Consider the following 27,024-nt stretch of genomic DNA (forward strand, 5'->3'; position numbering starts at 1 on the left):
AATATTTACACAAGGACAAACACACGGACTTTTATAAAATGAAAATAAGTACAGTACAGAGACTTTTTCCATATCTGCAGTTGATACTCTGAAAAATCCGGCCTTTGAAGCTGAAATTCAGAGACAGTTAAACTTCTTACCTCCCTTTTCTTCTTTCCCCACCTCCCACCCCAGTATTCAAACCCTTTACTCAGTTGAAATGATTCATGTAGAATGTTAAGATATAACAAATGTGTTTTCATCTTAGAAAAAAACAGGTCTTAAATATATGTATATATTCAGGACAGATCCTGTTTCCCTTTTGTGACTAGATTTACATGTGTAATGAATAAAATTGACCCTGTAATTAGAATTATAAACACAAAGTACAACAGCAGAAGACAATTCCAGTGTATTTTGTAATGCTTCCCTTCAGCTTCAAAATTCCTGTTGTGTCCATGATGATATCTGTTTGCTGCACAGCCACATTCCCCCTGGGACTGGAAGGGGGTCAAGCTTTGGACAAGGTCTGCAGTGGCAGGAGAGAAAGCCAGAGACAGCACTCACCATTCAACTGTTGGTCGCTGCTCACCATACTGTGGTTTTTATCATGGATCCTGCACTGTTCAGGAGAGCTTTGGCCAAATAAGAACTTGCTGAGCATTTAGGCAGCCTATACCTGAAGACAGGAGATTTAAAAGTACCACAACATTTCTGTTATCACTTTAAAAATAGCACAGCAATGTTAATGCCATGCCAGAAAAAGCCTCCTGCCTAAAGCAGACTGTAACTTCTGTAGAGGACTCTGGTTGGCAGCAGTACAACCAGTGTCTGAGGAGAACTTTTCACTATTCTTCCTCTTATGATCCCTGATTTCTCACGTGGAGCTACTGAATGTGAAGTGTTTGTGATTTCAGGATAACGGGTAACAAGTTTGTGGCTGTCAGGAGGTGGATGCAATGTGGCCCTAGAGACAAGAGGCTAATGCTAATCACCTGCCCATGGATCATTTCCTCTCAGAACTAACTATCCTCTAGTGTCTTAGAATCCTTCATCTAAACCTCTGTCCCTTCCCTGGAGTACAGGGTGTTGGTTGTGCTGAGGCTGCTGTAAAAGTGGGTGTTAAACTGGTTGAGCACCGAGTTGCTGTGACCAAGGTGACCAGCAGACATGGAATTGGACCAGTCCCCCACACCATGGCTGGGGATACTGGAGAGTGGGGAGTAGGAATTGAAGCCTACCATGTTCTGCCCCATTTTGTCAATGGGTTCAGAGCTGAGTCCCACGGGCCCGGAGCGGCTCCCCGAGCTGGAGCCATGGACAAAGGTGGTCATGCTGGAGAGGAAATTACTGAGGCACGGGCTGCTGGAAGAGGGGGGAGGAGATTCTTTCTCAGGGGAATTGTCTGTCCCAGGTGATGAGCTCTCCAAGATATCCTGATGCTCTGCAGCTTTGGGGCTGCCAGTCAGGGTACTGTCCTCGGATTTCTCAGATGTGAGAGTAGCAGCACTGGCCTCAATGTCAGACTTCCTCTTCCTCTTCCTGCGAAAGTTTCCATTGTCAAACATCTTTTCACAGTTTGGGTCCAGAGTCCAGTAATTCCCTTTTCCTGTCAAAGGAAACAAGCCCACACTTTTAGTTTTAAAATATGCAAATGAAAAAACCCTCCAGTCATTTAGAGCTTTACAGTGCTTCTCTCATTTCACAGAAAAAGAACAATTGCATGAGCAGTATTTAAAGTCACTCAAAAGTACAAGTCTGTTGAATTCAGAAAAGAAGCTTAAAGTTTGGGGTTCTATCCTTTAGCCCTGACTATTCACATAGGCAAAACTAAAAGTGGAGTCACTAGGAGGGCTTTTTGTTTTGATTTCTTGATGAGGGAAGGAGGCTTTCAGTATATAGCTGGTCTTCTGAATTCATGGCAGAAAGAAATCAAATCCCTCACTGGACTGCTCCTCCAGATTCAGTGGGCTAGCATAGGTTTCTAACAAGGTAGAACTAGACTTTTGGCCCTCTGCTGCAGAATAATTTTAATGAGTTTTTAATGTTCTCAATGGTTCTTAACAGCTGTTGATAGGAAGCCATGAATACAGAAGTATCTGACAGCCTACCAGGCAAGGGGTTCATAATGGCAGAGGTGTCATTCCAAGGAAAACACTAATTGAAACAAACAAATAAAAGCAGCCTGCTCTCATCTTGAGAATTAATGCTGACCTCCCCAAAGCCACTGGATTTGTCTGACAAATCCCCTTCCCTTGAATTCCCAGTTAATTTTGACACAAGTCATGCATTACACCAAATGGATCTTAGGTGTTAAATGTTCTTGTGTGTGTGCTGAGTCTCAAGCTCAGCTCCTTGATCTATTCTCAGGAAGACCCAGGGCAGGAGAGAATTCCCTTCCCTCCAGAGATGTCGCAGCAACCCTGATTCACACCTCATCTCTGCCCAGCTGCTTTCTAGTTCAGCCTTTGAAAACAAAGCGCTGCTGTGGCTATGCCCTGTGTCTGGGCTACTCTGTCTCTTTACCGTGCACTAGGTATTTTAAAATTCATCAAGTTTAATTAGACCTGGGGGAAAAGGGGGAGAAGGCTGTACCTGGATCATCTTCATCCCGAGGCACCTTCTTGAAGCAGTCATTGAGAGACAAGTTGTGCCGTATGGAATTCTGCCAGCCAGCTTTGCTTTTGTTGTAGAACGGGAAGTTGTCGGCCACGTACTGGTAGATCTGGCTGAGTGTCAGCCTCTTGTCAGGTGCCCCGTGGATGGCCATGGCAATGAGGGCAGAGTAGGAGTAAGGTGGTCTCACCAACTTCATCAGCTCCTCTTGGGACGGCAGGGGAAGCCAGCCAAGGTCAGTTCCTCCCAAGCTGTGCATGTTGGGCAAGAGCTGCCTCTGCATCCCGTACGACTGCGGAATGAAGGGACTGGTGTTGGATCCTGCCAGATACGGTGGTGGGGTAATGGAAGGTCCATTTAGCCAGAGGTAAGGATTGGGAGTGGTGCTGTAGTCCGTCGTCTCAAAGGTGCTTGGTCGCTGGGGACTCGGGATGTTCTGGGGATGGAAGAAGTTCTCATAGTAGATATTCATCTCCGGAGGTTCTTGGCCAATATTTGGGAACTGTGGGCTGCAGCGTGGTGGGGAGTGCATTTGTGGGTCAAAGAAGCTCATGCTCTAACCCAGGCAGCTGGTGAGTTATGACACAGCTGTGCTAGCGCTCCTTTCCTGGGACAGGTGCATCACCTGTGCCCTTCCCTAGGTACTTATGCACCTGTAAATGTTTCAGCCTGTGCTGCAGGCTCCACCCCGCAGCCCTGAGTGGCTGCAGATGAGGACGATATCCTTTTTGGAATGCTGGCAGTCCCAGTCAGTCATTGATGTCACATCAACCAAATGTGAAAGTTACAACTGTTTATCTTCTTAAATGAATGAAGGAATTTTCCACTAATGTGATGCACATGAAGAAAGCCTAGGGCTTCTTGAAGTTAAAACTCAGAGATCCTCCTCTTTCTACCTTTCACAGTGAAGCTTTAGCATTTCCTATTTTTCTCTTATTAAAGAAAAGCCATTTTGTGCTGCTGTTAGTAACACCTCAGAATGCAAAAGCCATTGTCACTAGTCAGTGAAACAATAGAGATATATACTTAAGGCAAAAAAGAAAAGAAAAAAGAAGAGAAAAGGTCAGACCTTTTCCTTTTGTAACTTTAATTGCAGACTTGCTTGTACTTCCCCCTAGGCAATCACAGTACTACAGGCAAATTCTGTGGCTGGTTACTCACGTGAGTAATCTTACCGATATAAATGGAATTAACTCCCTAAAGTAAGGATTAATCTTGTGCGGAAAAAATTTCAAGCTTAATAATCAAACCTTTCTTTAGAGCTTAAATCGGTGAACTGAGATGGGAAGTCATTAAGTGCTGCTTCCTCTTTGCTGCAGGATTGGTGCAGAGAGCTCATAAAACCTCTCAGCACAACTTCAAACAGGAAAGCAGGACAAAGTTTGGCACAGCTCTTTTTAGCCAAATTCCAATAACTTCATCTGTATCTATACAGACAAGAGCTGATTTCTTAAAATTAAATAATAAGGAAAAACCTCTAGCCCTTTGATGATTTGCACAAGTCCTTAGTGCTTTGCATAGCACCCTGCAAAGTTTGAAGGAGGAAAGAGCAAAGCTGCAATCTCACCACCCCTGTCTCAGGATGGCAGCTCTTCACTCCATGAATGCCTGCACTGGAGGGAGAGCAGACCTGCAGTTCCCTTCAAAGTGCATTTTTTTTTGTGATTAAGGCACACACATCACTTAAAACTTGCCTCAACCTTAATATCCATGCAATCAAAGTAGATCATGGTATGATAGGGCCTTTCAGATAGCTCTTGTTCTATAATTGCTGCAGAAACACCAGTTTTGACCCATGGATTTAAATTCCTGGCTGTACCAAAGGCCTTTTGCTTTGTCACATATTCATCTTAACCTTTTGTGCTGTAGCACAAAACCACCAAGGCTCCCCACTCCCTAAGAATTAGTGATTCACTAATGTCATGTCCATATTGTTGCTTTGAAAGGTATAAAAATAAATTCCACTGGAAATACTGCTGAAATATTGAGTACAGAATGACAAAGCGAGCCAATTTGTCAGCTCAGAAATGCAGCTCTACAGCTGTTACTTTAAAAATCCATGCTTTCACTGCACAGAAAATCATTTGTACCACAACAAACAAGCTGCTACTTTAATTTGAATGGCTGAGAGCTCAGAATATATAAATACTAAATAACCTGTTCAGAGACACACACTAAACAGTCAAGTGGAACATGGTGGGACTGGCTTATTTTCTAAGTGACAACTGCTGTGCAAAAGGTGACTTGGACAAAAAAAAAGAAAGAAAAACCATTATTTTTCAGGAGCTATAATGTGAGTGCCTCCCTTCTCAGGGGGCTAACCTGCAAAAATCTTTTTCACCATAAGAATCTGTGTTGCAAACATGCAAAATGCTGTTTGAGAAACATCCCTTACAGCTTCCTAGTTAACTTTCTAACATATAGATTTATTTTTACATCATACATTAATTCCTGCAAATACTGGTACAAATATTGGTACAAATATTGCTAATAACCCCCTTCATTTAGAGAAGAGTCAAGAGAATAAAATATGTAAGAAACACCCTTGAGTAAAACCACACAATTAACTAAAGAGCCAAAATATAGTGAGATAAGTAAATATCATGGATTTTTGACCTGCTCAACAAATGATATTTTTTGCCAAAAACCCCCTTGAAAACAAGAAAAACTTGTAAAGTTATTAAAAGAAGTAAAAAATTCAACTAACTGCATCATGGACTTTGATGAGCGACACCTAAATACTTATTCCCTGAGCTGCGCTGCGTGCACAGTTGCAATAAAAATACACTCAAGTGGGGGCTGAGTGAACACAGGCTTTGCAAGAAGCCCAGGCTTTACAAAGGGAAAAAGCATTGCTGCTGCAGCCAGGGACTGGTGAAGGCTGTGAAATTGCCTGTGCTGACTGCTGCTGAAGCTCTGTGCAGTGCTGGGAGCAGGGTGAGCCCCAGCTGGGCTGTGCTGCTGCCTGGGGATGCCCAGCCCTGCCAGCCCTCCCACCTGAGCAAAGCGTCCCAGCAAAGCAAGGACTGGCTGGGCTGAGGAGGGCAGGTGCTGCTTTTACAGCAGGGAGGAGCAGACACCTCTGGGCTGCTGCCCATGGAGCTGTGAAAGGGGGGGGGGAGCAAAGTCTGATCCCTCCCTGGCGTGGCTGTGCTGGCACAGCTTCCAGCAGGGACACGATCCCATCGGCAGCGTTCCCCTTCGGCTGGCTGGGCCTGGATTTACTCAGACTGTAAACAGCGCCAGGAAAAAGGCACCTTGTCAGTACTCCGGGCACGCCTTGCTGCTGCAGGGTCACTGCAGCACACGCTCCTGGGCAGCTCTTCTGCTGCAGATGCTCCTTTGCAAGCGAGGAGGCAGCAAGGAGAGAACCAACTCTGTTCAAGCTGAGTGGCTGAATCAGAACTGGGGGAAATTGAGTCTAACCAGGAATGTTGTCCTGGGGTGTTCACCGCTGAATGTCTTCCTTTTGACAGGGCTGAAAGAAGGTAGCAATCCCAGAGGTGGAGAAAAGAGAAGGCAAACCGGTGAGGCTTCCATATAAAGAGGCTGGAAAAAGATGGCATGCTGACCAAGCTATGCTAACAGATCTTGTTTAGGGATTAAAACACCTGCAAATAAATCGGAGGCTGCTACTGCAGAAAGTTTAGTGATCATTATTTCCAAATGTAAGGTCTGATTAGGCAGGACATATATTTTTAACATGTCTCTTTACTGCAGTCCAGCACTCCACAGCCCTGAGTGCATGTCTCTACCAGCTGGAAGCCTGGTCAACCACAGGCTGCTGTCAAGCCAAAGACTGTTGACATCTCTTGCGTTATACAAATATTTGCTCCTCTCAATTTCTTGAGTGAAGCTCCAAAATCTGCAGGGTTGAGGCCAGGCCCTGGCAGAACCATTGTTTTCCACGGGTTTTTTAGGTCAGCTCCCATGTCCCCCTCTACTCCAGCTATATTTCTCCAGGCTTTCTACCCTTCTATAAAAGAAAAGATAATACCTGAAATTTTGGTTAAGAAAGGTTCAGATTAATTTCATTAAACTCAGATTTCTCAGCATTTCCACTTATACTCCACAGTAAATTACACATCCAGTGTTTCTGAAATGCAGTGACTCAGAAGAGGTGTGCACATACCAGCACACCTGGTTCATACAAACGATTCCTGTGGTCACAAAGAAGAGGGGAAAATTGTTTTTAAAAGGAGTCCATATGTAAGTCAATATACCAAGCAACCCACCTTGTTTCAACCAATTCACACCATGAATTCAGAAACTTGTCAACAACTTGTCAAACAGTATCCATCAATAAGACATTTTCACACAGCGAAAAATTCTCTGTGTTCTCAGTTGTCCAGTGGATTACTTTAAGAAGTTTCCATGTCTTATGCCACTGCCCAGCATCATCTGCCCAGCATATCCACAAAATAAATCACGCCATGAGAAGGAACAGGCTGCAGCAGGCAAAGCAATGTCATCTCAAGGACATTACAAAAGCATAAGAAATGTAGAATATAGCACTGCAAAACAAAGGAACTGAGCTTTATTTCTAGAAAGGCAGGTTGAACATTAAATTAATGGAAAAGGCAATATCATTTGGGTCTGTGCCATAAGTGCTGCAATGTTAGAATGCCCCTAGACTTTTCAAGTCTTCCAGAATAAAATCACTGTGGATTTTTGAAGCAACTTTATAACTGGGTTTTTAGAAGGCTGTGAAACCTTGTAAAGACTCATAGCTCCTCTTCGACCACGGGAAGGAGGATAATAAAAGTAGCCATAACTCCTACCTCCAAAAAGCCCTTCTGCCATCTCCTAACATATAATAAATATGGTAGAGGGGATTAGGTGTCCCCTGCCTCGTGTATCAGTTGTGACAGCCCCAGGAATCCATAGCTTCCCTTTGGCTGCCATGGGATCTGCTGTGCTGAGGGACACACGCGTGGTCACATCTGCCACAGGGGAAGAATCTGTGGCAGATCCTTCTCGTGGTAGGATCCGAGGTGTCCCTCCCAGTTATAGGGGATGAATACAGATGCAGACCCTTCAATCAGTCACACTTTGACAGCCTCCCGAGCAGCCAACAGAGTTCCCTCTTGCAGATCATCTGCTTGCTCTTCTACTCTCACCACTAAAGGTGTGTTTATATGAGAAATCAATGGTGCTAAAATTAAATGAGGTCTTGTATGAATATCAACACGGCTGCCAAAGAGCTTAATGTGTGTACACATCCAAAACCCTTTGAAGTTTAAATTCATGGGCATTTCAGTGAAATGAATTTCATTCATTTCAATGCATTTCAATGATTTATAGAAATAAAAAGCAGCAATATGCTACTGCTTTTGTTTCAGTCACATTTCAACATCAAAGTATTTGTTGGTGTGGGTAAATCAGCTCCTCCCTCTCCACTACTCAAATAGAGATTTCGTTGAAAAGACATTTTAGAACCACAGAACTTTTCAGAAAACATCACTTCTTTTTTTTTAAGGAAAAAAAAAAGTGGTTTTGTTTGTTTGTTTGTTTTGTTTTGTTTTTTTTTTTTTTCCTTTTCAGTGTTTTACACCTTTTAGTACTTGCATGACACAAACGCTTGGGGAAAATTAATTAGAAGCTAAAGCTGGAAAGCGAATGGGTGCAAGCGCGGGGAACTTCTCAGTGGACACAGCCGGCCACAGATAACTCCGGGCTGTTTTATTGCAGCCAGGTTTGAGTGCAGCGAGCTGAGATAACCTAACCTGCCAACAGGCTGATCCGGGGCGCTGGTAGTGCTGGCACCTCCGCTGTTCCGGGACAGCCGCGACGTGGGCCGGGTATCGCGACATGGGCCGGGTATCGCGACATCCAATCGCCCCCCGGCGACACCGCCTGGGAATGCACAGCTGGGCGGGGACTGCCCTGGGACCCTCCTGTCCACATCTGTAAACACAACCCATTCTGTATGTAAGCATTTTAAACTTTCCCCTAATTCTGGTAGATTTAGAGATGTCTTTGTTTTAGATTAGTTTCCCTTTTTTTCCCTCTTTTCTGTTTTTCCCATCCTGATTTCCGATATTCCTCTTTTCCTGTCTTGTGAAATAATTAGTCCAAATGCAGTTGTAAGAAAGACTCCATGAATTCAGGGACTGTGCACTAGTTAGCACTAATATGTGTTAAAGCAACTGAAGTAAGGTTTTGCATTCCTCATTATTTGTACAATCCAGGTATCCAATCATAGGATACTTTAGTGTACAATAAAATACCATACAAAATACAACGTTTAAAGGTCTGCATCTAAAGGTTCTCTACCCAGGGCTCTTATATCTAAAAACATATAAAGAAACATTTTGCCAAAACGTCTTCCTTCAAAATATCTGTCAAATGTGGGGAGTAGATTAGTTTTTTTCTCGTTACATCTGTACAAGATTCCTGCTTCACCTACATGAGTCTCTTTTGGCTGCTGGCCTACCAGGCCATAGATCCCTATTTTACAATGACTATTTTCTGACACCCATCACCTGTCCTGTGCCTTTTGAATCGGTCACCATTTAAACCCATGGTGACACCATCAGCAGCCACCTGCCATGAGCTGAACTAACCCAGGCACTGGCAAGGCCTGTCAGGGGTTAACTGTGAATGAGAGATCAGTCATGCCTGTCACATGAACCTGGTACTAAATGCAGGTTGAATACCCATGCACAGAATGGGGCATCTGGAGCTGCAGGATGCATTAATACACATGAAAAAATCATCATCACAGACTCTGTATTTGTTCCAGCTCAGACACTCACAGTGGCTGTCTCATCACAGGGTCAGCCGTAGGAAAGATCCCTCATGGCACACACAGGCTGTCCTGGAAGAGAAAAAACTACATTGAAAAAGGATAATTCTATACAAATCCAACTGTCCTCACTATAAAGCCATGATTAAATTTATCTAGCATTTAAAAGTTTATGAAATCAGTGGCCTGGCCGAGGTTTGTTTGCAGAGCAATTCTTCATTTACAGTGTTAATCTTTAGCACACGCTGCATCCTGAGAGCAAATCAGAAGAGAAAATTACACAGAGTCAATAAAGAACAATTCTCTCCTCACCCCAGAGCAGTAAACACTGCCAATGCTGAAGTCCTTCCAGCTGAGGGCAGCCCCTGGAGTGTTGCTCAATGTTCCCCCTCAGAAGGACCTTGAATGCCTAAGAGCAAGTAGGAACTGAGTTCTGGCAGGGAAATTTAAGTTGCATGCAGTTCCTTCTCCAAGGCACCCAGGACAGGAGATGGCTGCAAGCTTTTTTTCATGGAGGCTTCCATATTCTTAAAAAAATAAAGAGACACATCTAAAAGGATGGGTGTCTCTTCATCCAGAAAATAATGAGGGAAAGAATGCTTAATTATTTAGTTTTCGTCCTTCCTCAGAAACTATTTTTTTAAAAAAAGGGTGCTGCAAAACACAAGATGGCTTTAAACATGCTGATATCTCATGATTTCTAAATGAGAAAAATGCTGTGTTTGGTTAAGTTATTCCTTTTATCTTCCTCCACTCTGGAGAATTGACCTGTGCTTTTGTTTTAAACAGAATGCCCTAATTCTGGATGATCCCCATTGACTCTGGCATATATGGAACCAGTCTCTGGGATAAATGTTCCATCATTTGAATAGTTTTGTACTGAAGCTAGAACAAAAAGAAAAATGATACTTAAGCTAAAATTCTTGAAAACAGCAGAGGAAGTGAGCAAGAGACTGATGTGGTTGGGTGCCTTTAAACACAACTCCTGGACCTTGGCTGACTTAAACAGAAAGCAGATTTAATAAAACTACTTTCTCTTTCCTATCATGCTATTTAAAAAACTTATTTAACACCTCTTCTTTCTAAAAGTGCCCTCATCCCATGAACAAATGAAAGCAGAGATCCAATGATGTCTAAAGTGTCAATGGACTCCTAACAGAACATCCAGGGTGGCACTGGGGACTGGGAATAGTTGATCTTTAAGGTCTTTTCCAACTCAAACCGTTTCATGGTTCTACTCACCCACAATGTCTAGTGTCTAATAAAGAAGGTTACAGGCTGTGTGTGATAGAGATAAGAGTTCAATGTCAAGCAGGTACACAGGCCTATCACACATCCAAGTTCCAGAACAATGTGTTCCTAAGGTCTGTAAAATCTTTAATAAAACTCTCCTTCCTCCTCAGAAATTTGATCCTTATTGACTTAGACTCTGACCATCTTCCTACAGCTCATACCAGCTAATTTTTAATGAGATTTTAAGGGCAATAATTGCCCCCCAGAATGAATATTTAAGTCATAATTTCATAAGAAGAACTTGGTATGACTTTATGGCACTAACAAGGGCAGGCTGGATACCCAAGTCAGGTGAGGATACTCCTGAGTACCCCGATGTGGGTAAATGCCAACATTTGCTGTGCAGACCTCATGCTGCACTGACACAGCAGCTCCTGAGGCTGGACCAGCACCTCTAACATGGTGTTACACTGCACAGAGACACCCAGTACCTGTGTCTGGCTAAAAATGAGATTTCTGCCTAAACTGAACTACGATGTGCAGCTTAAATGCATCTTAGGTCATTGCAGTGTGACAGCTCAGTGCAGGTCAGCTCATCAAATCTCAGCTGCACCTGCAGCTTTCCTGCCCCTGCAAACAGCTCATTAATTACAGATCACACAGCCCCATCATTATCTCAGTGCCATGTGATAGCAAACCAGACTGTCGCCAGCCAGACCACTGGAAATGTCAGAGAGAAAGGAAATAACAGGTCCAGAAAAGCCTGTGAGAACGTGGCTGTGCTCCTGACCTGCACAGGGAGAGCTGAAGCCATTCCTGCTGCACTCATTCTCCCGACAGCAGCCAAAGCCTGACCCTGTCCTGGAGGAAATTTCTGCCCCCTGTGCTTCACCTCAAAGAATGTCAAATACAGGTCTTGTTCCCCACCTCTGTACACATGAACTCATGGCAGAAATGGCAGCAATCAATGCTGACTCACATTTTTAAACAGATGCTGCCATACTGGCACTTTATTGTCCCAGAACACCAGTTGTCCTTCATGCTGTCCTTCATTTGTTTGGACTAAATGTTAGTACCCACAGCATCTGGAATTTTGTGAAAGGCTGGAGCTTGTTGTCCAAACATCCTTAAAATTCCAGTTCTAAGAATGGCCTGCTCTTGGCAGCTGCTTTTTCTTAATTTTACTTTTCTGCTCATAGTTGATTGACATGATCTCAGGCTTGGAGCTTGGGCTGGCAAGAGGAGGACAATCTGTGGTTGGGACAACTAATAAAATTATCGCTGATATTTAGTAAACTAAATGTGAATCTAAACCCTTCACCAAAAACTGTACTAAAACCTGAGCAAAATCACAATCACAGATCTTGAACCACTGGCTTAACACCCAACACCAAACTTCCTTAGGACGCTGTGCTCTTGCCTTCCTGGTATTTGTTTCTGGACACTTCCTTCACTTCTGTTCTTGCTACTTCTTTATTTTGAGTCAGTATTTCAATAACAATTTATAGTAACAGTTACAGGTAAAAAATCTATAATGCCACTCACCTGAAGACATCTCTGCAAGATACAATTAATAAAAGGTAACCTTTAACAGGTAGTTTTACAAAGAATAATCAGTTCCTAAATCGTCCTTTTCTTACTCATTTCCAGTAGAACCAAACCTTTTCTTCTAAAATACTTGTTTATTTTGTGCTATATTCAGGGTACCTGCAGATAATATTGAAGGACAGCATTGATACCCTCCCTCCTCTTCCCCCAGGTTAACAAGATGTTAAACGTGCACCCTTCAACCTTTCACTTTCTCCCACTCACAGATAACCCTCTCTGTTGAACAGAAGACTTTTTCCTAGGAAAACCTTTTTCTTCCTCTGTACCTCTTCAGATGCATTATCAAGTTACTGTGGAAAGCAAATGAAAACAAAATGAAACCAAAAGTCTATGAGAATTCATGCCAAACACTGCAGTTAGTGATAAAACTGGGCCCATTTTGTTTTGCTGTCTTGGGTTATTCTGGTGAAGGTGCAGCATTAGTTCTCAATGGCAAATATTCCAAACCTCTGGTCACTAAATGGTCACTCTTGTAGAAAACAGCTTCACTCTGACAACTTGCAAAGAGTCTAAATTAATAAAACAAATTTATTCACACTGTATGTTAAAGTAATGATAGAAAAACTTAGGTTTAAACAAACTGAAGATGCCTTTTCACAGACTGAACTCCACAGCAAGGACCTCTTTGTCTTTTCCAAATCTGTAGAAATGGCAACAAGGCCAGTCCTGTCATCCACAACACTGTGCAGGAACATATTTTATTTACTTAGTATAAACCTACATCTGTGTCTGAAACATAAAGGGATGAGCGAAGGAAATAAATTATTCACCTTTAGACCCCCTCTCCCTCTATGTGGAAAACACACTTAGAGAAAGGGCTGACAGGCTATAAAAACTCTGAGCAGTAGACCTGCAGTGCTGTGGAGCTTCACACCAGTGGGACATCACCTGCCAGCTCCATCTCAGAACTGGGAAGACACAAAAAATCAATCTGAACCCAGAAAACCTGGGCTTGTAGAATTCTACAAGCTGGCGGTAAAAAGCTATTACCTTCAATACAGTGGTACCTGGAGATGTCAGGGAGAAAGGGTCAGGGCAAATAAAACAGATTTGTAACATTTTATTGAACAGCAGAAAATGGAGCTTTTGTTCATCATGCTGCTGGACATAAGGTCGATTATCACATGTGTAAATAAACTTTTGCATGTTTTCAATATAATAGCTGCTGTTCTGAAAATAACCCAGGCAATGGTGTCACAGCCACGGACATCACCCGGGGAAGATTGAGGATACAGAGCAGTGTGCTGGGAGCAGCAGAGGGATCTGAGAGCTGTAAATCCAGCTACAGCCACACAGTAAATTGTCAGTGGTTATTTTGTGCTGAGCCATCTGTTGCCTTGGCTACACTGCCAGCAAGGGTTTAAGGATATCTGGAGGGTGTCTGTACAAGCTCCAGAAAACCATAATTCTGCTGTTTGGAAAGAACAGACCCTGACTTGCAGTGAGCCTTGCTGTTGGCCTTTACACCACATGTCACTGCCCAGGAACAAGCTTTGTCCCCAGGAAACACTCAGATCCCTTTGACTTGTACAGCCAGAGGTTTCTGTTCCAGATCCCAGTGGACACATCCTTCAGTGCTTTCCTCAAATGTTTTTCCTGTATCTGTATCTGTATCACAAGTAACTCATCAGAGCCCATGGGGGGTGTTGTTCAAATTCTCCATCAGTGCCTTTCTTTAGAGTAGATGGTGCTCTAAAATGGAATATTTGTGTGTAGATATAATTCTTTTCAGTTGAGAAGCGGTCTTGTAAGAATTGATCACAGATCTATTGAAGTTTTCAAATGCTGCTCCACAGACTGCTTTCCATCTTCCAGAACTCTGGAAATGCGCTGAAAAAATACCAAAACAGATTTTCATATATTAAAGTTGTTTCTGTGCTGGATTCAGTAATATGTGTATTAATTACTTGTGCCTTTAAGATGTAACTAGAGAAAAAATACATTAGCCAAATCCTGCATGTTTTGAATTAATTTCTCTATTCTGCAAAATATTAAATCTGTATTTAAACCTGTCCACATGATTCCAAACATGGTATGAAGCACTGAAATTTTAGCTGTAGTTAGTCTTTTTTCTGCCATATAAGAAGGAACATTCTATCCTCTGTATTTTATATGCTATTTAAGTTTGAGTGGATGAGATAGTGCTGAAAAGCTGTAACTCCTGGGTCTGACAAGAGAAAGTATGTGATAAATTGAATGTAAGTGAAATACTACAGACTTCACATTGATAGGTTATTCTTGTTCCTACCACAAAAAATGTGATTATTAAAACATTTAACTGAAGGTTTTCCTAAATGTTGCTATATGGCCCCTGAAGGTGTCTTTTTTAAAAAAAAAGAAAACCCCAAAACACTGCAGAAAATAATGAAAACGAACGAAACCTATTAGCTAGGAAAAAATAAACCAAAACAACGAACCCTTTGCATTGAAGACTCAGAAAAGTTGGCATGTAAAATATTACAATTATTCCAGAATAACTGCCCACATCTGCATTAAATGTCACCCTCCCACTATCTTCAAAGTAGGAAAACCTTCACATTCTACTTTCGAAAAGCAGCTCTGGATATATATATATATATAAAATACTATGTTAGACGAAACGGTTTTAATGTTGTGAACATTTAGCCGGCTTTAAGCAGGAGTGAGACTCCAGCGAGAGCCGATTTCCACCTGGTGCTCCTCATCTCCACCAAGCATCTCCGCGCGGTGCCGCGCTCGGCGCGCTCCCAGCCCGGCACTCCCATCCCGCCGGGAAGCGCCCTTCCCTCCCGCTCCGATCCCCATCCCCATCCCCATCCCCATCCCCATCCCCATCCCCATCCCCATCCCCATCCCCATCCCCATCCCCATCCCCATCCCCATCCCCATCCCCATCCCCATCCCATCCCCATCCCCATCCCCATCCCCATCCCCATCCCCATCCCCATCCCCATCCCATCCCCATCCCCATCCCCATCCCCATCCCCATCCCATCCCTACCCCATCCCCATCCCCATCCCCATCCCCACCCCATCCCTATCCCACCGGGAATCGCCGCTTCCCTCCCTCCCTCCCTCCCTCCCGGCTCTCGGCGAGCCGCCCGCGCCCTCTCGCGGTTCGGGAGCGGAGCTGCACACGCAGGTGCATCCCTGCATCCACCCAGTCCTGCATCCCTGCATCCTCCCGTTCCTGCATCCCTGCATCCACCCAGTCCTGCATCCCTGCATCCTCCCGTTCCTGCATCCCTGCATCCACCCAGTCCTGCATCCCTGCATCCTCCCGTTCCTGCATCCCTGCATCCACCCAGTCCTGCATCCCTGCATCCTCCCAGTCCTGCATCCCTGCATCCTCCCGTTCCTGCATCCCTGCATCCTCCCGTTCCTGCATCCCTGCATCCACCCAGTCCTGCATCCCTGCATCCTCCCGTTCCTGCATCCCTGCATCCTCCCGTTCCTGCATCCCTGCATCCTCCCAGTCCTGCATCCCTGCATCCTCCCGTTCCTGCATCCCTGCATCCTCCCAGTCCTGCATCCCTGCATCCTCCCGTTCCTGCATCCCTGCATCCACCCAGTCCTGCATCCCTGTATCCTCCTGTTCCTGCATCCCTGCATCCTCCCAGTCCTCCATCCACTCAGTCCTGCATCCTCCCAGTCCTCCAACCCTGCATCCTTCCATCCCTGCATCCTTCCAGTCCTTCATCCTTCCAGCCCTCCATCCCTGAATCTCTAAATTCCTCTATCCCTCCATCCCTGCACTCTGCATCCTTCCATCCCTCCATCCTTCCATCCCTGCATCTTTCCAGTCCTCCATCCTGCACTCTCCATCCATCCCTCTACACCTGCATCTCTCCATCCTTTCAGCCCTCCTTCCCAGCATCCCTCCTACTAGAAGTGCTGCCACAGCCAGCTTTGCTTCCACATTGAGCTTCCACCCCACTCTCTGACAAAATCATCAAGAAAAGAAAAAAAAAAAAAAGCAGAGTTTGACTTATGAACCTATTTGTCTTAAAAATACTTAATTTTCGTAGCACAGAATTTTTGAACATGTAACCCTTCTTCCCCCCCCCAAAACACACAGGACCTACCATTGTTTTGAATAACTGATTCACTTTCTTTCTTTTGAAGGTTTTCTTGTCACCATCTGAGGTGGAAGGAAACACTGGGTGGCTCAGCCTGTGTGAGGCAATTGTTTCATCGGGTGCCACAGTGCTGACAGACAGAGTTAATCCTTGGAATGGAAACAATATTGGTTACACAAAATAAAACAAAAAGGAGAGTTTTGTAAGACAAAGTAGAACTCAAAATTGTGAACTACTGCAAAGACTAGAAAAAATTGAAACATTTTTAATCTAGCTATAACCTTAGAACAAAAAATTGAATAATAGGGAAACAATAACTTCATTACACTGAAACTGAAGAGTGAAAAAAAGAACCAATCTGGCCAAAGAATTAAAAATAGATAAGCACATGACAAAGAAGTGGGCCATGGCAATCTGTTGTGCTGTGCTAAACATCTGTTACAGGCATCTGGAAAGACAGGGGCAGCAAGAGGGATAGATGAAATGCAGGTTAAGAAACAGGATGTCCTATGGAACAAGGGGGTAAAAGAGACTGAAACTGGGCCTGTTTCCTCTGTGTGCCCCAGCCTAGAGATGAGCTCCACCTTTAGTCACACTTTCCCCTTTTCTTTCACACAGCCACCCCTCTGTCTGGGGCAGCTGTGTTATCTTGCTTCCCCTGCCTCCCAGGGTGAGGGAATCAAGGGGATTCCTCTCTGGCTTCAAAAGCCTGAAGTTCAAATCCTGTTATGGAGCAACCTTTGGGGATATTCATCCCCTAAAGCACAGCACGGAGCATTTGTCCCTGTTTCACACACTGCCCTTGGCTGTGAGCCCTTGTTTCTGCTCCTGAGACCCTACAGAGCAGGGAAGCTGAATAAACCTTGCCTCTTTCTAGGCAGCAGGAATGCTCACACTGCACAAGGAAGTGAAATTCAGAGCTCCAGGAGTGACAGTTTTAGAATTTGCATTTTGGCACAAGGCACTACGGTGTTACCAAGCATTTGGAGAAGTCCAGCCTCACAGGCACAGCACACTCTTCAATTATAATCTTAGTCCCAGAGGATTTCACAAGGGTGCAGAGAGCTGCCAGCCCTGCTTGAAGCAAACCCTTCATTGGTGTTTTCTTAACATCCTAATAAGGTTCAGAATTCTCACCCTAACGTAAGCACCTTACCTGGGATAGTTGGCATAGAACGACTGACAGTGCTCATCTGCTTGAGGACAGAAGTTTTCTGAGGTGCCACCACATGTTCTGAGAGGTTGGTGTCACTCATGAACTCGTATTTCCTTGACAGCTGTTAAATAAAAAAGCCCCAACATTAATGATGCACTGAGACTTTGCTTCATGTATCATATTACGTACAATATAAAAACATGCAACAACTTTGCAGATAATTGATAGTTAGACAAAAAGTTTTCATTCTACATAGAAAAAACTAATTCTAAAAAAAGTTACAGAAGTAATCTGTGATCTGAAATCTGAATTCCTACCCTATTTCTGGCATAATACCATCAGACAACACGGTGTAATCTGCAAACAAAATGAAGTTTTGAAAACATTTTTCCGTATTGCATTAGCATGCCCAGCTTGGCTGCTGCAAAGCCTTGTCGCTGCTCTTTTGAAGCAGAAGAAAATCCTCTAACTCAATACACAGTGGGATTCCCACAGTTTGGAGTATGTGTTATCTAATTTCATCAAAACCCAAAGGTGTTACTTGGTTTTGTATATCAGTGCTTCTCAAAGCATGATTGTGCTTTATCTCTCTTTTGCATAAGGACACGCAGTGTAAGACAGTCATAATCATCTGTGAGTTTCTCTGTGCTTCCCCAAAAACTCTTGGCTTTCTACTTCATTCATTTTACCTTTGATGATTCCTTCAAACATTTTTTGATCAAATTATTTATGCTCCCTCCATGTAATTCAACAATCTGTTACTGCCTGGCTTTTTAATTCAGATGGGGCTTGTGTATCTAGAGGACATTTACTAAAATAAAATTCTCCCGAGGATTAAACTCTCTATATAAAAAGGCCCAGTGTAAGTTACATAAGTCACTGTAATGATCCAGCAGTGCAATAAAAGCCCTCTATGATCTATGGAGCGAGAGATGCCAGCACTTCCAAACTTCAGTCTGGCACCATTTGAGGAGCTCTGTTTGCAATCTTGCAATTTCCTAACAGCTGCACGTTCCACAACAAGGTACAAAACGTACAGGGCTCATCACTTTTGAAATAGCCCTGACTGCAAGGAGCTTCCATGAAATGTCAGCACAGTCAATTGCCTCTCCACAGGAAGGCAGTTTAACCCTCCCCACACAGTGCTCCTGTTTGAGTTAACCAGTGCTCCCGTTTGAGCTAACTAGTGCTCCCGTTTGAGTTAACCAGTGCTCCTGTTTGAGTTAACCAGTGCTCCCATTTGAGCTAACCAGTGCTCCTGTTTGAGTTAACCAGTGCTCCTGTTTGAGCTAACCAGTGCTCCTGTTTGAGCTAACCAGTGCTCCTGTTTGAGTTAACCAGTGCTCCCATTTGAGTTAACCAGTGCTCCCGTTTGAGTTAACCAGTGCTCCCGTTTGAGCTAACCAGTGCTCCCATTTGAGTTAACCAGTGCTCCTGTTTGAGCTAACCAGTGCTCCCGTTTGAGCTAACCAGTGCTCCCGTTTGAGTTAACCAGTGCTCCCATTTGAGTTAACCAGTGCTCCTGTTTGAGCTAACCAGTGCTCCTGTTTGAGCTAAGCAGTGCTCCCGTTTGAGTTAACCAGTGCTCCTGTTTGAGCTAACCAGTGCTCCCATTTGAGTTAACCAGTGCTCCTGTTTGAGCTAACCAGTGCTCCTGTTTGAGCTAACCAGTGCTCCTGTTTGAGTTAACCAGTGCTCCTGTTTGAGCTAACCAGTGCTCCCGTTTGAGTTAACCAGTGCTCCCGTTTGAGTTAACCAGTGCTCCTGTTTGAGCTAACCAGGCTTCAGAATCTGCAGCCTCAGAGCTCTGTTATCTGTCACCAGAAGCCAGGAGAGATGATCTGATTTTCTCACTGATTTGTTTCCTCCACAGCATCCTGCATGTTTCATTCATGGCAGGGCAGATTATCTCTGCATCCTGCATCCTTCCCTTTATGACAGCTGGAGTTCTCTAGGATATTTTATTCTTTTTCTAAGGAAAGGAGTAATGTCCTCTTTATCATGGATTATAAAACACTACTCTAAATCAGTAACGTACACATTTCATGTCAGAGATAGAAATATCAGCTGCTGTCTTCTCATCAGCAAACACCACACTGCTTCTTTTTGTTCTTTTTTTGGACCTTCTCATCTTGACTTCAGGATGAGGATTATTTTGTGGAGCAGTCTCCTCTGATTCTGCTTTTCCTTGCTTTGGTAGCACTGCTTCCAGATCAAAGCTGCAGGAGCAAAGGAAAGAAAGTACAAGTTGCTGAGTGATATTTTAAAAGCTGCTGGTATTCTGATGTCATTTCCCCATGAAATATAAATGCAGGTCATTCTTTCCTTCTACCTTCTAGGCAGCCTTGCAAACTGCTGGCAAAAAGTGTCTGATGTGCTTCAGCAGCTGGCAACTGGAGATACAAATAAGATGCCTTCAGGGAGTGTGACACTATTTTAAAATGTAGTGAAGAACGTACAACATTAAAATGAGCTCAAATCCCTGTTAAGAGATTTGTGCATCAGTTTAAGAGCTCCTAAACTAAACAGAGTAGAGCTCACATGGCAAGTGGATGTGTGGTGATGGTGGTGCTGGAAGCAAGACACACAATTCTGCTTGTACAAGAATCAAAGTGGAGCAGATTGTTGCCATCTGTTGCCATGTTTTAAATGCAATCACCTATTTATTTCACCATATTTGACAATAATGCACATACCCAGAGCTTAACCCCCCTTCCACCTTTTCTCTTCCTCTAAGTTTTACGGTTTAAAAATTGGGCTACTTCGCATTACAAACAAACAAACAAACAAACAAACAAACAAACAAACAAAACAAACATAAAAAACCAAACAAACCAAAGCCCATTAAATTGGTGCTGGCTTTACTTTGGTGCTGGTTTTACTCCCTTCTCAACCTTTGGAACATGGGACTGAACTTCTGTTACAACATAAAAATTGATGAATCAAGAAATGTGGTGACTCTGTTGACCTGTGCCTCCTAAAAACAAATTAGCATCCTAAGAACTAAAAGCAGGTGCACGGTGCCATTGCTACAATGGGCTTGTGTGGTTCTGCCAGAGGTGTCCTGTTGTACTGCAGCACACAAGAGATGTTTGTCTGCTCCACCCTTCTGGAGGGGAAGCTGGAGGGCAGCAGCAGAAGCCTCAGGAATCTCAAAGTACAACAAGGGGTGTCTTAAGAACCAACCCTTTCGCATTAGGCTCATACACTGCTGGACTTTCTCAAGGTGAACTACTCAAAAAGGGAGATCAGATGTTTAAAAAATAATCAAACACTGCTCAATAAGCTCAGTTTTATATGTTCCCTTGTTTGGGAAGAAATTCTGTATGCCTGAAAGATAATTTATAAAGTGAACAAAACAATTTGAGGATGAAAAAGCTATACCTATAATTGTTCTCTCAAACTTAAAAGCCTTTTTGTTTCCCAGTGTTGCAGTTAAAACACATTAGGCAAAGCATTTTACATTATTACAGACTTTGCTAAAATCTTCCACCTCCTTTTCAAGTCTGTAAAGGTTGTTCCTTTCCTATTCACAATTTACAAAAAAAAAAACAGCTAATTAAGTTAAAAGCTGTATATAAAGAAACTTGTAAAAAACACCAGATCTTGATAAATTTTTGAGAAGTAATTAAATTTTTAAAATACTTATTTTCTGAAAATTAAATGCCATTTTATTGTTTTCTTCAATGAGAGTTGGACACATTTTGTCTATTAAGATTGAAACACTGTACTTCTCAGCCTGGAGGAAGCGATAACTGCAGTTAAAAGTAACATTGGTACGGTCTGAAAAAGCTGCTGGTGGTCTTCATTCCTTTTTAAAAATCTTTTTGTTTTGTCCCATAAAACTGATTTAAAAAGCGGGACTCTATTTATTTGCATTTATAACCAACCTTTCAGAAGCAGGCTTTTTGGGAGTGCTGCAGTCTGAATTCATGGAGCTCATGGAGATGAAGGATAACTGACGGTAGGATTTCAGCATCGACCTCGGCCGCCCGACCTTCTTGTCATCAAACTCTGGCTACAGGATGGAAAAGAGAAACACACCCTGTCAAAAACCCCTGGATCTCCAATTCACCCTCAAAACACCAGGCCTTGCAGGCTGTGCAGGTGTTTAACACTTGGCATGGAAGAAATTGTCTGTTCCCATTAATTAATGTGATTTATCCTGTGCCTGAATGAATTCTTACTCTTCAAACTTCCCAAACTCAATTCACAAAGTACATTCTTTGCAAAATTTTAAATGGGTTGGGTTTTATAAGTGCTGGTCTCCAAGACAGAGGTTGAACCCTTGCTTGAGGGTTCAAGCAAAAGGCAAGATTGTGGATTATAGCTTCTGTTATTACAGTTTTTATTGCAATTACACAGTTTCAAGTAAATTACCACAATTATAGCCTCTCTTATTGCAAAATAAAAATCATATTCAGATAGATATATTGAATTTTCATCCTACAGGTGTATAATACAACACATACCCAAAATTTAAGTTAGAACCTTGCTACTTTCCCCCCTATAACAGAAGAAATAAATCCTCTTATAAAATCACCAATGCTGAGAGCAACAATATAAAATAATTTCCAAAGTAACTGGTACTTAATCACAAAAACCAGGCAATGTCATTCTTGCTAGCCTGCACAACTATTTTTATTCCGTAATTTTTTTTCTATTTTATTCAAGAATTGTCTGGAGATCTTGTGTTCAGAAGTTATCCCTCAATTCCCAGTGATTTCAGTTCGTTCTCAACTAATGTTTATAGTATTATACACATGACAGGTTTTACTTCACAACACAGCTGGAAGTGGCTGGCACAGGGAGACATCAATTGCAGATCAAAGCCCTAAGCCACTAAGAAAAATTACAGAGAACAAACATATGAACTTGCTTTTACTTCTTCAATAAGACTGAAAAGACTTGCAATTTCAAGTCATAATAAAATACACTCAAAATCTTCCAGAATGAGGAATATTTGATGTGTCAGAGAACTGACTCAGCTCTTGGATGATACAACTCAGATCCTTCTACCTTTAGATCACAAGAAAACCCATTAGCAAAGAAAAAACAGCATGTTTTTGTTTAGAACAAGTAGTGTGTTAAATAAAGAGGGATTGGGGTGGAGGTTAAAAGGAGAGGAATACCAATTCTCTGACTCCATATTGTTTTTCCACTTTAACTTTCAAGTGCATGAAACATTCCTCCATCCGGTCATGGAAAGGACGAAGATTATCAGAAACTCTTCTTTCATGAATTTTAATTCCAGCCCCAAGGAAAGGTATCTTAGCGGGAACAAAAGAAAAAAAAAAAACAGGTGAGACTTTTCAAGTGGGTCCAACAACCTCTCTGGCTCTGCTTAGATAATCTGGGGAATCAACTGCAAAACTCTTCCTGTGACTGGCGTGTGAATTTGCCCATCGATCGCAGCTTGGAGCAGCAAATACAAAATGGAAAAGGCTCATGGAAAATGGGTTTTTCCAGCAAATTTCTGAAAAATGTTGGCTGCCTCACAGAGGCTCTTTTCTCTCTTCCATGTATCTTAATGTTATCAGATTTGTGCAAAATACTTTTAGCTCCCCTTCTGCCACTAACCTTTTCTAACTGCTTTATTTCAGCTTTTAACTATTTTGAATTAATATCTGGGATTTTTGGTAAAATCCACTTATATTCCATGCTTCCTTTTTGTGTTCTGACTCATTAAATACTGTGAACATTGGTGCACCAATTGTATTGGTCATATTTTATGGAAGTGCAATTCCAATGTAACTTTCAAAATCATGGTATTAAAGCCCATCCGTTTCTGACAGATCTGTTTGTCCTCCTCAGAGGGATTTGCAGAAATAGGTAGAAATGACCCCTTATTTCCTAGTGCCAGATGGACATTGTGGTCAGTCAATCCCACTGAACTCACTGAGTGATTCTGATGGCCAGAAAACAGCACGCAGAGCTGTGGTGGGCAATGGCACAGGAAAAACTGTAAAGGTACAACTCAAATAATAAGCAAACTGGTTTGAATCAAAATGAACCAGGAAGAAACTCCAAAAATACCAAGAAAATACTAACAGAAATAGTAATAGAAACAATTCCATTAAAACTATTTGGAAGATTCATTTCTAGGCTGAGAGAAGAATAAATAGTAAATTTTTGCTGTTCCCCATCTATGAATGAGAGACAGAATCATAGAATCATTGAATAGTTTGGGCTGGAAGGGACCTTTAAAAGCCTTCCAGTCCAACCACCTGCCATAGACAGGGGCATCTTCAGTTCCATCACATTGCTCAGAGCCAACCTGACCTTGGATTTTTCCAAGGATGTTTTTAGTAGGTACGGAACATGAGACATGGAATGTGAGGAGAAACACCTTGAGCCATTCATTTCTGATAGTAAAATCCCAGATGAACTCTCACTATTTCTTACCATCCCTCTATCTATCTATTGATAGCAATTATTTCTATTTTGGACTGGTTAATGGAAATAGAAAGGATAATTTCTGTGGTCATGTTTTTTTCTGGTCCATTATCATTTTCAGGCCAACAGAAAGAGCCATTTTCCCTTGAATCTCAGCAGAAATAGAGATTTTTTTCTGCTACCACCATCCATAGGTGCACTTTCCTCCTTGAGGATAAAAGCCTTCTGCAGGCTGGTTGTGTTATCATATATACACTATATTTAAAATAATAAGTAGTAAACCCAAATAACCTCAGTGCTACCAGTAGAAGGAGAATATTCAGTTCTCCTCTGGAGATACAGCTTAAAAGTATTTCCTAATAATCTTCCATGCTATTTGCCACACAGAAGACACAGAGCAACAATCTTGAAGGGTCACTGAGAATGAAAATAATTCCTGAGAGCAGCAAGCACTTCATTAATGTTTCTATTAGAAAAAGAAAAAGAAAAAGAAAAAGAAAAAGAAAAAGAAAAAGAAAAAGAAAAAGAAAAAGAAAAAGAAAAAGAAAAAGAAAAAGAAAAAGAAAAAGAAAAAGAAAAAGAAAAAGAAAAAGAAAGAAAAAGAAAAAGATCCTCCACAAAACCCAAATACTCTAGGAAAGACTTGTTTCCCAACAGAGCTTCTGACATTTGTCAAACCAAGAAATTCATGAAATCATTATGACTTTTCTCATGCTCTTAGTTTTCTCTTCATGAATACAACCCAAGTTGGAAATAATTTTAGCCATAAATATAGCCTGATATATGTGGCTTTTGATAAACCATTCCAGATGATGTGTCCTGCAAAACATCTTTCAGGGGTTAAAAAAAAAAGTGGAAATGAGAAAATCACTTCAATGCTGTGTTCTCCTGCTAGACAGGAATGGAACAAAGGAACCCCTGGTAAAGCCTCAGTGGTGGCTGTCAGTGAGAAATTACCTGCCAAGCAATCAGATCTTTGAGTCTGTTCAGCTTTTCTGTATCCTCTGGATGGTGTCTGATATATTCTTCTGTAAAGAAAGCCTTAGACAAAATAAATTAATAAATACAGTCCATCATTTTGACAGGTAAAGAAATCAAACATTTATCCACATAACCCAGCTGGTGATCAGAATACTGGTCATCAAAGAGGAGAGACACATGCATGGTCCTTAGCCAGATGCTGCTGGTGATAACTCCTCCTTCTATCAGTTGGGAACTGAGGTGGACTTTGCAAAAAGATGTATTTGGACATTATCCAGTACTTCTGACTTTTGGACCCTTATTATGAAACCCAATTATTGTTTCTTTTTGTTAAGTTTACAGTGAAACTAAAAAGGCACAGATTTGCAGTGTCATGACTTACATCACCTGATGACTTCAGTTATTCTGGTTTGCTCTCAAAGACAGACATGATCAGTAAATGAGGGTATGAGGATCCCTTAACTGATGGAATGGTGGCTTTCCTATTCCCCATCCCCACTGCACTGCCACTTTAACAAAAGGTGTAGAAGGATTATGAAATGATGCACCTGAGGATGCTCTTTGCAGCGACTCAAAAGCTCCTACCTTCTCATATTTAGCAAAGCCACCCATAACAGCTGGATCAACAATTCCATTCAGAAGCATGGAAAGTGGATTAATAGGGAGGCTCTCATCGTTCTGGTACTGGTTAATCATCATCAAAATCTTTTCATTTGTCGTGGACATAGTCTCAATAGCATTCTCTAAAGGACTAATTGTGCACTGTAGAGAAACAAGAACAAGAAACTTCTAAGCTTCATAAAGACATAAACAGGTCTTTTTGGTTCTATAAAGCTCATGTACATGAACAACAGTTTTGCAGTTCAGCAAACCCACACAGGCTTGTTCAACTCTGAAACTATAAATCAGGCATAAGATATATTGATCCTGTATTGAGCAGTAGAAAGATTAAATGTAAATAAAATGATTTTGTATGTATATAAAGAAGTAACTGTAGCCTTGTTGATAATTTTGCAAACTGGTTTGTACATGAGGATTCAACAGCTACAAGCTGGATGGGCCCTGAGCAGGTTAATACTCACGTGTGATATGGAGACCACCTCAAACCAGCGCAGGATTCCTGGAAGTTTGTAGGCTGTAACAAATGATGTCCTCTCAATCCACATAGACTGTTAAAAAACATAGCAGGAGAAAATGGTACTTCAGGATTGAAACTTTAATCTTTTTGTCTTCCGAGGTGTCAGAGTGAAACGGATGTAGATGGAAAACATGCAAATTTTTGCATAAAAGGACACTGCAAACTAAATCTAGCACAGAGACCTGAACAAATAATCTTTCTAATTTCAGATTGGGCCATCTTCAGGCACAAAGCCTGCACAAAGCAGGGAAAAATTACTCTTGAATCTTTTAGTCTGTAGTCCTATTTTTGCCATTATAGACAGAATGGCTGTCATTAAATGATTTGGTCTCTCCTCTACCCAGATTATGCTTCCTCCCTCCACATTCAAAAGGTAATTCCATAATTAAAAGCAGTAATAGCCCCATAACAACTTGCCAGCTTTCTGCCTTTGTTTTTGTTCCTGTCACTTTTCTTTTCTGAACAAGACTGGCTGTTTCTATCTATTTTAGAAGAGTTTGGAACAGCCACTGTTTCATTTACTCTGCTGCTCCTTACTTCAGCATCAGCTCATTGAAACTGCCAGTACTGAGAAATACCATAACAGAGGTACTGAAGACACTGCAGCTGTCCCACTTTCCACCTTTTTGAAGGAAACATGTATCTTATCTGTTGTCCTCAGCAATGAAAACATCAACAATTTAGTTCTTGTAAAACCATTTCAAGGTATATTCATAAAAGGGCCCCAAACTCTCTAGTTTGCAAAGGAAGCCAAGGTGCATCCTGAGTCTTGACAATACATTTTGGGATGTCAGTGTAGAGTTTGTGTCTGAAGTGTTGATTTAACAGCAGGTAGGAAGCTCTTACATGAAAGTGTTTACTCTGCTAATCAGCACACACCTAGCAGAAACTACTTTCAGGAAAGGTATGGCTTTTCCCAGCAGTATGCCAAGAGCACAGCTTGGATGGGATGCTTTTCAAAACAAACCATATAATACCAGATACCTGTAAAATGAAAGTGCAGGCACCATGTTTTTATGCTTAACACTGAAAAGTAATTTATGGTGGTGTAGATTCCTTAGAATATTTGAAGACTGAAGGCCATTCCTCAGCATTTCCACCATTAGGCATGG

General features: G+C 42.2%; 2 protein-coding genes across 2 annotated transcripts in view; both read right to left on the reverse strand.

Annotated features, from left to right (window-relative positions):
- Positions 1-1,034: 1,034 nt before the first annotated feature.
- FOXI1 (forkhead box I1) lies at positions 1,035-3,148 on the reverse strand. Its single transcript, XM_062502291.1, has 2 exons — positions 2,575-3,148; positions 1,035-1,588 (listed from the first exon to the last, which is right to left on the reverse strand). Exons 1-2 carry the CDS (start codon positions 3,146-3,148, stop codon positions 1,035-1,037), a joined length of 1,128 nt encoding a protein of 375 aa, XP_062358275.1.
- A 10,767-nt stretch (positions 3,149-13,915) lies between these two features.
- The window catches only part of DOCK2 (dedicator of cytokinesis 2), a 157,473-nt gene continuing 144,364 nt past the window's right edge, over positions 13,916-27,024 (reverse strand). Inside the window, exons 44-52 of the mRNA XM_062502407.1 lie at positions 25,857-25,943; positions 25,360-25,536; positions 24,751-24,834; positions 22,530-22,667; positions 21,288-21,415; positions 19,436-19,616; positions 17,398-17,518; positions 16,248-16,390; positions 13,916-14,014 (exon numbers count right to left, since the gene is read on the reverse strand). Of these exons, the coding sequence (XP_062358391.1) occupies positions 13,943-14,014; positions 16,248-16,390; positions 17,398-17,518; positions 19,436-19,616; positions 21,288-21,415; positions 22,530-22,667; positions 24,751-24,834; positions 25,360-25,536; positions 25,857-25,943 (1,131 nt within the window). The 3' untranslated portion in view covers positions 13,916-13,942. The remainder of the gene's footprint in view (positions 14,015-16,247; positions 16,391-17,397; positions 17,519-19,435; positions 19,617-21,287; positions 21,416-22,529; positions 22,668-24,750; positions 24,835-25,359; positions 25,537-25,856; positions 25,944-27,024) is intronic.

This window comes from Cinclus cinclus, chromosome 14 (assembly GCF_963662255.1).
Source record: "Cinclus cinclus chromosome 14, bCinCin1.1, whole genome shotgun sequence".
Classification (NCBI taxonomy): Eukaryota; Metazoa; Chordata; class Aves; order Passeriformes; family Cinclidae; genus Cinclus; species Cinclus cinclus.